Consider the following 8,687-nt stretch of genomic DNA (forward strand, 5'->3'; position numbering starts at 1 on the left):
AAAATTGCCTGAGGGCAAAAACTAAAACAGGGTGAGGGGGGGAGATGAGTGGACAGATGCTGTTTCAGCAGACTGTACTGAGAGAGTGAGCCACCAGGACTTAGAGCAAGGTGTGCCTGGTAGAAAGGCAAGTGCAAAGGCCCTAAGGTGGGCTGTCCCTGGCACGTGGGGACTTAGGCCATGGAGAGCCAAGAGGTCTAAATGAGGCAGGGGTGCGACACTGGGGAGGAGTTAAGATGTTCAGTCATCTGCTGTTTCCTCAGTATCGGGTCAGCCCATTTTGATACTGGGTGATGACAGTGTGTGTGCGAACATGTGTGTAGTTAAGTGAATGTGGTGTGAATTAGAGTGTATGCATGTGTGAACATATGTGTGTTGTTAGGTAAATGTGTGTATGAATTTGGGTATGTGTGTGTGTTAGTTTGTATGTGTATGAATGTGTATGTATGTCTCTATGTGTTTAAATGTGTGTGTTTATGTATGTTTGAGTGTGTGTGTGTATGAGTGATTATGTGTCAGTGTGAGGGTATGTGTGTTTATATATGTATAAATATCTTTGTGGAGTTATGTTTAGATGTTTGTGTGTCTATGTGTGTACAAGTGTTTATATGTGCATGTGTGTGTGTGTGTGTGTGTTCTGTGTTTGTGTCCCTGACAATAAACAAGACAGGAAAGGTCCCATGGGGAAATGAGATCCTGATAGGAAGCTTCTCCTGGGCTCCAGGTGGGGTCTCAGTCCTTGCCATAGGTCACAGAACAGGCCAGTGTCATTGATGAGGTCACAGAATAAAGCCAGCATCCTAGTGACAGCAGGGAGCCCAGCAGCCACTCAGGCTGGGGCCAGTGGAGGGCTTCAGCACAGCCCAAGCCATCTTTCACCAAAGAGCTGGAGCACTGAGTCCCCTGGGTGCTGTTGTCCAATCATGAAACGCCACTTCACGGAGCACAGGGTAGAACAGTCACCCACAGATGGCACCAGCCTCAGCTTGGCCAGCCCAGAGTCCATGGAAGAGGGCACGGAAGTGTGCTGGTCAGGTAGGTCCCGAGAAAGGGTTGAAGGGTGCTGCTAGCTGTGTTCCCTGGGAAGGAGGTCCCAGAGGATGAGGAGTGGGCACGGGGTCACCCCTCAGTGCTGTTACCAAAGTGTTGTATTGTCCATAAAAATGGGTGGTGGGTATGCCTGAGGCCATTGTGAGTACCTGAGATGATTTCAGAAGGCATGAGGATGAAACTGTAAAATGTTCATCATTATATATATTCATGTATGTTGGACAAACAGAATTGGCATGTGAATCTCATGATTTCAGAATAATATAAAGAAGTCCTTTATAATAAATTGAGTAAAGTTAATCTAGAGCATCAATTTGAAGACCACTATGAATTGACCGTGGACAGCACCTAAGGGTAATACCAGCTCATCAATCAGCTAAGCTCTTTTTGCCTCAGTTTCCTAATCTGTCAAACGGGAATTACAACAATGTAATTTCTTGTGTTTTTTTTTCAATATTAATGGAGTTAAAACATGGCAAAGCACTTAGATGGCAATGGGATACAGTAAATGTTCAAGGAGAGGGCGAGATGCTCCCTCCATAAGATGGAGACACGTCACAAATGCCAAAGGGGGTTGTGGGGCTGGAAGGTCTGGCCAAATCATGTCCCATGCATGGTTTTTTAGATTGGTTTGCTTGAGTTAATTTAAACAGAAATATTACCAGTTTTAAGTACACAATTTGCAGAACTTTGGAAAGCATACATTTGGGTAAGCACTAGCATGATCACGACATGGAATATTTTCACCATCCCCAAAGGCTCCCTTGTGACCATTTGAAATCAGTTACCCTGCATCCGCATCCTACCCACCCACCCACTCCCAGCTCCTGGTAACCCCTGATCTCTTCTCTCTCCCTGTAGTTTTACCTTTTCTGGAATGTCATCTAGGTAGAATCCTATACTGTATGGGCTTTCTGCCCTGGGGCTTTCATTTAGCATATGCATTAGAAATTCTTCCACGTTTTGCCGGTATCAGGGGATCGTGCTTTTTACCAGTGGATAGGCTTGCCTGGTACGGATGTACCATCATTGGTCCATTCACCAGTAGATGGTCTTTGGGGGTTTAGTTGTTTTTGGCGATCTCATTCATGCATTGTTTGATCCTCATCATTAACCCACGAGGTAAGCATTGCCATCCCCATCTTAGGGGAACCAGTCACAGGAGCAGAAGGCAGCTGCGCAGGGCCTTGGAGCCTGCGCCCTTTCAGAGTCCTGAAGGTGGGTTTCAGTACTGATCCTTGCAGGAGGCACTGATGAAAATGTCCTTCCACTTCCAGGGGCCATAAAGAGAGAGCAGACATCTCCACGGCCCGGACCGGCCATTCCCCATGAGGACGACGTCTACTTGGCCAGCAAGGCTCGGGCGATGCTAAGCTGGAACAGCTCTCCATCCTCCCAGTCCTCCTCCGAGTACCAGTCCTACTCCCAGTACCAGTCTTGTTACTCCTGCGCGTACGACGACGAGGACGCCGCCCAGCAGAGCGTGTGCGCCTTCTACACCCACGTGCAGACCGTGCAGGGCGTGGCCGTGGCCTGGGAGACTGAGACAGGCTTCGAGCCGGTCAGCAGGAAGCCCCGCATCCATGAAGCTGAGTTCATCAAGAGGCAGAGGAGGAAAGGCTCCTCCTTCGAGATGGCTTCTAACACCGACCTGCGCTGGGAACTGGAAGCCAGCAAGAACAACTGCTGCCCAGAGGAGGACGACCCGGAGCTGCTGGGACCCCTCGAGTGCTGCCTGCAGGAGCTGCGGGACACCCCGGACTGGCTGGTCACCACGAACTATGGGCTGCGCTGCGTGGCCTGCTGTCGGGTCTTCCCCACGTTGGAGGCTCTGCTTAAGCACGCCCAGTATGGCATCCAGGAGGGCTTCAGCTGCCAGATCTTTTTCGAGGAGATGCTAGAGAGAAGGCGGGCCCAGGGCCAAGTTCAGGAGCAACAGCTGGAGGTGGAGGAACAGAGCCCTTCGGAAGGCAGTGAATGTTCCAGGCCGCACGCCAGGGTGCTTCCCTCACGGCAGCAGAAGCAGTGAGCTGGAGGTGATGGGTCCAGCCCGGCCCTCACCTCCAGCACCTCGGTTGTTCCTTCCCCTGTCAGCAGGACCAGAACTACAGGGGCTGGGGGATGAAAGCCAGCAGGAGCTAGAACTGGGCGGCCGTGACAAGGGAAGGGGAAGATCCCCTCCAAAGGGCACAGCATTTCAACCAGAGTCCATTTCAAACCTGAATCCAAAGAGGTGGGCTTCAAGTGTTTCTGACCATGGGCACGAGATCTGAAGCCCACAAACCTGTGGCCACAGGGATTTCTATTTTTGTTGGTTAATCAAGCAGGTCATGACTCAAAGGAGAGCCAACTGCAGATGAAGCGTCAGCCCTATATTTTTCATTGTTAGGAACCCGCCATATGCCCTAGTTCTATGTCTTATTTTAGTGGGATTAAACTTGAGTAACTCAGAATTTAAGGCCATGTCTAAAGGAGTGAACCATGCTACTAGGTTGAAGCCGCAGGAAGTTGCCATTTCTGTAGGTTACACACCAGCACAGACACCTGGAGACAGGCAGGTTTCCTGAGGTAGAGATGGGGTCTGGGTAAGTCCTGCTACCTGTGAGTTCACATAGGTCAACCTTATGTTTTAAAATGTTGTTGCAAAACTCGTTTGCACCCTGCCATGTGTCCCCAGCTCAGGAGGCTGCATTCGTTCAAGAAAATACATGGAAGGCTCACTGTGGATTAAGCTAATGAAACATACAGCCCAGCCTTCTAGTGAGAGGCAGATAGAATCGGCAATTACAAGGCAAGGGGCTGAATCACATAAAAGAGGTTTGGGGAGCTCAGTGGAGACCCCCCCCCAAAACTCACATTGGTTGATGAGGAAGACTTTCCAAAAGAGGCAATGTTCACAAAGGCTTGGAGGACAGGTATAATTAGTAAGAGCAGGCCTCCTCAGTCTTGGTGCTGTTGACATTTTGGGCTGAATAATTATCTTTGTGTCAGGGAGGGCTGCCCTTTCCACTGTAGGATGTTGGACAGCATCTCTGGCCTCCACCCACCAGCTACAATTGTGACAATCAAAAATGTCCTAGATATTAACAAACATTCCCTGGAGGGCAAAAATCACTGCTTGGTGGACAATCACTGAGCTGGATGAGAATGTGGATCTTAGAACAGGGAACAGCACAAGATGTTTGGGCAATTTCCAGTGACTCGGTCTGATTGGAATGCTGGAGACATTTCTCCCCTCATGTGCTCCATAAAGATTTAGCACCTGCTATGTGCCAGATACTGTACTGGGCATGCAAAAAAACTAGTGAACAGGCATGCATGGTTTCCTATGGAGCTTATGGCCGGTGGGCAAAAAGAGACTCCATTTATACATATATAGAAATAATTATGGAAGTTCTCGTTTTATGACCTCCAAGGCCCTCTATGGCCTAGCTTTGCTAACTTCTCCATCACCATTTTATAGCATTCACTGTTTCACTCACTGTGCTCTAAGCTCTCATACCTCAGGGCCTTTGCACTTACTTCCTCCTCTAAGTGGAGAGCAAATCCTTCTCTGTCACTCTTTTGGCTGACCCCTTGCTCATCCTGGAGGTTTCAGTTTTGTTACTCTTTCAAAGGGGATTTTCCCAATCATGCTACCATAGTGTAGGCCTCATTCTATTTGCAGATGGTTTTAAAAAGAGAAGTAGCATAATCTGATTCATGTTTCAAACTCATTCTGGTTGTATGTGGAATATGGATTGGTACAGTTAAAAGAATAAGTAGGGAGATAGCTTAAGAGGCTGTTGGAGAAGTCTAGACAAGGGACAATGTGGCTTGCATAAGGCTTGCCACAAGCCACGAGGGAGTGCATGGATGTATTCAAGGCCTATTTGGGGAATAGATCCAAAGGACTTGGGGATGGGTGGATGTGGGGTGGGGGAAATGGGTTTGTCAAGGTAGACTTGCAGGTTCCTAGCAGGAGTAAATTGTAGGTGGTGGTAGAGTACCGGATATGGGAAACTTTAGAGGAAGTTTGGCTGTGTGTGTTTGTGTGTGTGAAAGTGCATGTGTGAGTGTGTGTGTACATGTGTATGTGTGTACATGAGTACAAGTGTCTGCATGTGGATGTACATGTCTAAGTGCCGAGGATGGTGGGGGTTGAAGTCAATTAGGACAAGGTCAATTCTAAATGCTGATGACACATCCAAGTACAAATGTTGAGTGGTAAGTGGTGTATGATTTAGAACTCAGAAGATCAGTCTGGATTAGAAACAAATTAGAAAGCTAACAGCACATGATGGTACCATATTTAAAACCACAACAGTGGGTGGCTGAGGTTAAGTAGGGAGCTGGGTGGAGTTCCACTGAAAGAGTGTGGCCTGAGAAGGAAAGAGAAATGGCGTGGGGGCTGCTTTTCTTAGGAGCTTTCTTCAAGGTCAACAAAACTAAGATTATTTTGAGGAGGGATGAGCAGTGTTAAATGTGGGAGAATATGGGAGTGAGCTGAGGATGAGACATTTTTCATTTCATCCGGCACATGGAGTTTTGCTGATGGCTTTGATGGGAGCAGTCTCAGGCTGAGTAGGGCAGAGGCCAGATGGGCACAGGCCAATAGAGGACATGAGGCCAACCACAGGAGACAAGCATAAGACAACTCTGTTGGCAAGTTTTGTTTAAAAGGGGAAGCAACCATGGCTGTAGCTGTACAAAAGGAAATTAAAAAGATGAAGATAGGGGAGGGAGCAAGTTTACATGCTAATGAGAATGAATCAGTAGAAAGGAGGAGACAGAATGCAAGAAAAATGGGGAAATCCTAGAACAGTGAAACAGGTGAGAGAGGGCTGCATCCTGGACAGATATCAAGAAATGTGCCCTTGAGAAGGACATTTTTGTGTTCTCTGTTGCACTCAGATGGACAGTAAGGTCAAGTAGTATTTAGGAGACAAAATTATAAAACTTGAATTCCCACCCCCTCCCCCAAACCTGCAAAGAACCCTTGAGGAATTGTAAGCAAGTCAGGTTTGCATTTGCAAATGATTACTCCGGTGAGCAGGGTTGAGAGTGGATGAGAGAGAGCATTGCTGGCAAAAAGGAGTGCACTTGAAGCATTGAAGGCAGGATGAGTTTGAGATATTCCAGAGATGGAAATGGTAGATTTGGTTAGTGTGTGATGAGGGTGGTGAGAAGAAGGTATCCAGAATGACTTCCACATTTTTCAACTGAGTGGCTGGTGAATGTTGGGGCCATTTCCAGATAATGGAATAGCAAAGAAGAAGATTTGCTGGAATACTGATGAGTCTACTTTTGAATAAGCTCAGCTTGTGATAGAAACATCCAGAGGGGAGTTAGATGGATCTGGAGCTTGGAGGCATATTACTTGGGTTGGGGATTGCAGTCATACACATATATGTAATTAGCTAAGGACATGATGTCTTATGTGGGCTTCATGTGGGATGCATTTTCTCTGTTCTCCTCAGTAGAACAGGAAGCCATGAGATCATCTTAGAATGGACATCAGCCCTGTTGAGGATGGTATCTTATTACCAATTTCAAGATGCCACAGATTCACAGACTTTCTAAATTCATTATGAAAGGAGCTGGAGGGGCTTTGAAAGGAAAAAGGGATAGGACAATGGCCCAACTTTGTCAAGTTCTTCTTAGAAGGGCTATTTGGTGTTTGAGGGGGGCTCATTAGGCAGGTAGAAGCCAGAAATAGTAGCACTAGTGAGGAGAACATTTCAATTTAGAAATCAGTGTGTGAAGAAAAATTAGGCATGGCCTCTATGGTCTGGAATTTCAGCCTTTAAGACAAGTGTAGCCTTGATATTTTAAGGGTCAAGCATCATTCTAAATACCCTGTAAATATTAAGTCATGTAATGCTCTCCACAATCTAATGAGGTGAGTACTATGATTAGTTTGATAGGTGAGTAGACTAAGATCTTGCCAAGACTGTACAGCTGGTATACAGCAGAGTCAGGCTTCACCCCTAGGCAGTGTGGTTTCAGAGCCTGTGCTGTAACCATTACATGAAGAAGAAAATTTTAATGTAAAGACAGATGCAAGGTATTTAGAAAAGCAAACATGTCAACTCCACAGGTTGTATTTTCTTTAGATTAAGTAGCAGCAGCTGGAGATCAGGGGAAAATGATGGGCGTTCAGAATAAATGAAAGATGACAGAAACCTTGAGTAAGCAAACTTTTAATGTAGAGAATAACTTAAGCTGACATGTATGGGGGAGGAAAGGATAAAATTGTTCTTAAGTAGTGACTTGTTCTTAAAGTATAGCTTAAACTCAGCTGAGTTCAGTATTCATTTGTGGTTTAAACTCATCACTTTGTAAGAACCTGGGACTGCCACCAAATAAGGTAAGTATCAGGGTGGGTAAGGAGAACTCCTCCAGGGGACTCAAGGGACCTCAAACATTTTAAATGTTTAACCACTTTAGACCTTTTGTTTTCCCAAACCATAGAAAAAGATGCAACTCATTTTATAACACTTATGGAAACCAGATAACAATGCCTGACAAAAACGGCACTAAAAAAGTGAATACATCAATATCATTTGTAAACAACAAAATAATAGCTAATAGAATTTTTTCAACTAGGATGCCAAGATAATTCAATGGGGGAAAGAATAATCTTTTCAGCAAATAGTGCTGGGACAACTGGATATCTATATGCAAAAAAGTGAAGTTGGATCCCTACCTCACACCATATGCAAACATTAAAATGAAAAAGACCTAAATGTAGCAGTTCAAACTATAAAGCTCTTATAGGAAGACAAAGGTGTAAATCTCTACAATGTTGGGCCAGGCAATGGTCTCTTAGATATGACACCAAAGCACAAGTGAACAGAAAAATATGTTTTTATTTAAGATTCTGGAAATTACAACAAATTCAATAAAAACATGAAACATATAAATAAGAGACAGAACAATCTCTCCATTTTTGGAAGAAGACGATATAGTTACTTTGTAAGTGCAAATGAATTAACTTGAGATCATTAAAAAAAAAAAAGAGGTAAAGGGCTGAGACGCAACGTGGATATCGAAAGCTTTCTTGTGAATTAGGTGTGGCTAATTAGGAAATAACATAGACAATGCTCCATTCACTAGATAGACAGATATTAATGTTAAGTGTTGTGAAATGTCGATGTGATTACCTCTAGTTGATAATTATTGATAAATTTTTTCTCTGTAATGCACATTATTTCTAAAGTTTTCTAGATGAGGAAGTGTGGCTTTTGTAGTAAAAGGAAATATTTAATCATATTTAAATTAAATGTGATTGAATTTAAATGTAATTAAAAACACTTAATTACTTCAGGTGAGAAGTGACCTTGGGGGCCTTCCGTGTCCACATTTGTGGTCTACAAGCTTGAAGAATCCCAACTTCTAACATCACACTCCTTGGTCCTTGCAAATGACATTAGCTTTGATTCTAAGACTAATTTTTAAAGGCGAAGGACCCAGCCAACTCAAGAGAGTTATGTTACAAATCTCTTTTTGTGGTATGTCCTCGTTACTTATGGAGGTTGATGAAAGCTCTGAGTGAGAGGTAGGTCTTGAAAGAGAACCAAGGTGGGAGCTCAGTTGAAGGAGAAAACACAGTGAAGCTGGGAAAGAAAACAAGGGCCCTACAAACAGGGCCCTGA

The 8,687-nt window shown here is 44.8% G+C and overlaps 1 protein-coding gene across 1 annotated transcript; it reads left to right on the forward strand.

Annotated features, from left to right (window-relative positions):
* Positions 1-923: 923 nt before the first annotated feature.
* On the forward strand, positions 924-3,079 carry FAM170B (family with sequence similarity 170 member B; the record flags this gene model as incomplete). The annotated part of the gene is made up of 2 exons (XM_080822927.1): positions 924-1,035; positions 2,328-3,079. The coding sequence occupies 2 exons, from the start codon at positions 924-926 to the stop codon at positions 3,077-3,079; spliced, it is 864 nt and encodes a 287-aa protein (XP_080679053.1).
* Between the last annotated feature and the right edge of the window lie 5,608 nt (positions 3,080-8,687).

The sequence above is a fragment of the Martes martes genome (genome assembly GCF_963455335.1).
Source record: "Martes martes genome assembly, chromosome: 14".
Taxonomy (NCBI): Eukaryota; Metazoa; Chordata; class Mammalia; order Carnivora; family Mustelidae; genus Martes; species Martes martes.